The 403-nt window shown below is 78.6% G+C and overlaps 1 protein-coding gene across 1 annotated transcript in view; it reads right to left on the bottom strand.

Annotated features, from left to right (window-relative positions):
* The window catches only part of LOC144226952 (isopentenyl-diphosphate Delta-isomerase 1-like), a 19,413-nt gene that overhangs the window by 14,199 nt on the left and 4,811 nt on the right, over positions 1–403 (bottom strand). Inside the window, exon 2 of the mRNA XM_077758430.1 lies at positions 61–403. This exon is cut by the window's right edge and continues 130 nt beyond it. Coding sequence (XP_077614556.1) covers positions 61–403 — 343 coding nt within the window. The remainder of the gene's footprint in view (positions 1–60) is intronic.

Here is a 403-nt window from a genome sequence, read left to right as displayed (position 1 = left end):
GGACCCCGGCCGCGAGGGCGGACGCGGGACTTCCGGCGCGAATGCGGGGAGGGGCGGGACTTCCGGCGGCCCCGGCCGAGGCGCCGGCCGCGGACAGGACTTCCGGCGCAGGGCGGAGGCCCTGGCGGGACTTCCGGCGGCCTGGGCTCGAGGCGAGGCCGGAGCTTCCGGCGGTGCCGNGAGCGGGGTTGAGGGCGTGCGGGTGAGGCCTTGCCGCCCCGCGCCCCCTTGTCCTCCTCCCGGGCCCGCGTGCCTTGTCGCGGGGCGAGGACTGAGGCCCGTCAGTCCCAGGGACGGGCCCCTCTCGGTCCTCCCCGTCTCCCTGGTCCCCACGGCGCCGCCGTCGGCAGGAGCCGAGAGGCCCGGGGGTGCGGTCTCGTCAGTGGAAGCCGACCCGTCCTTG

The sequence above is a fragment of the Crocuta crocuta genome, unplaced genomic scaffold, assembly GCF_008692635.1.
Source record: "Crocuta crocuta isolate KB4526 unplaced genomic scaffold, BGI_CrCroc_1.0 scaffold32, whole genome shotgun sequence".
Classification (NCBI taxonomy): domain Eukaryota; kingdom Metazoa; phylum Chordata; class Mammalia; order Carnivora; family Hyaenidae; genus Crocuta; species Crocuta crocuta.
This window is presented reverse-complemented; position numbering and strand designations above follow the sequence as displayed.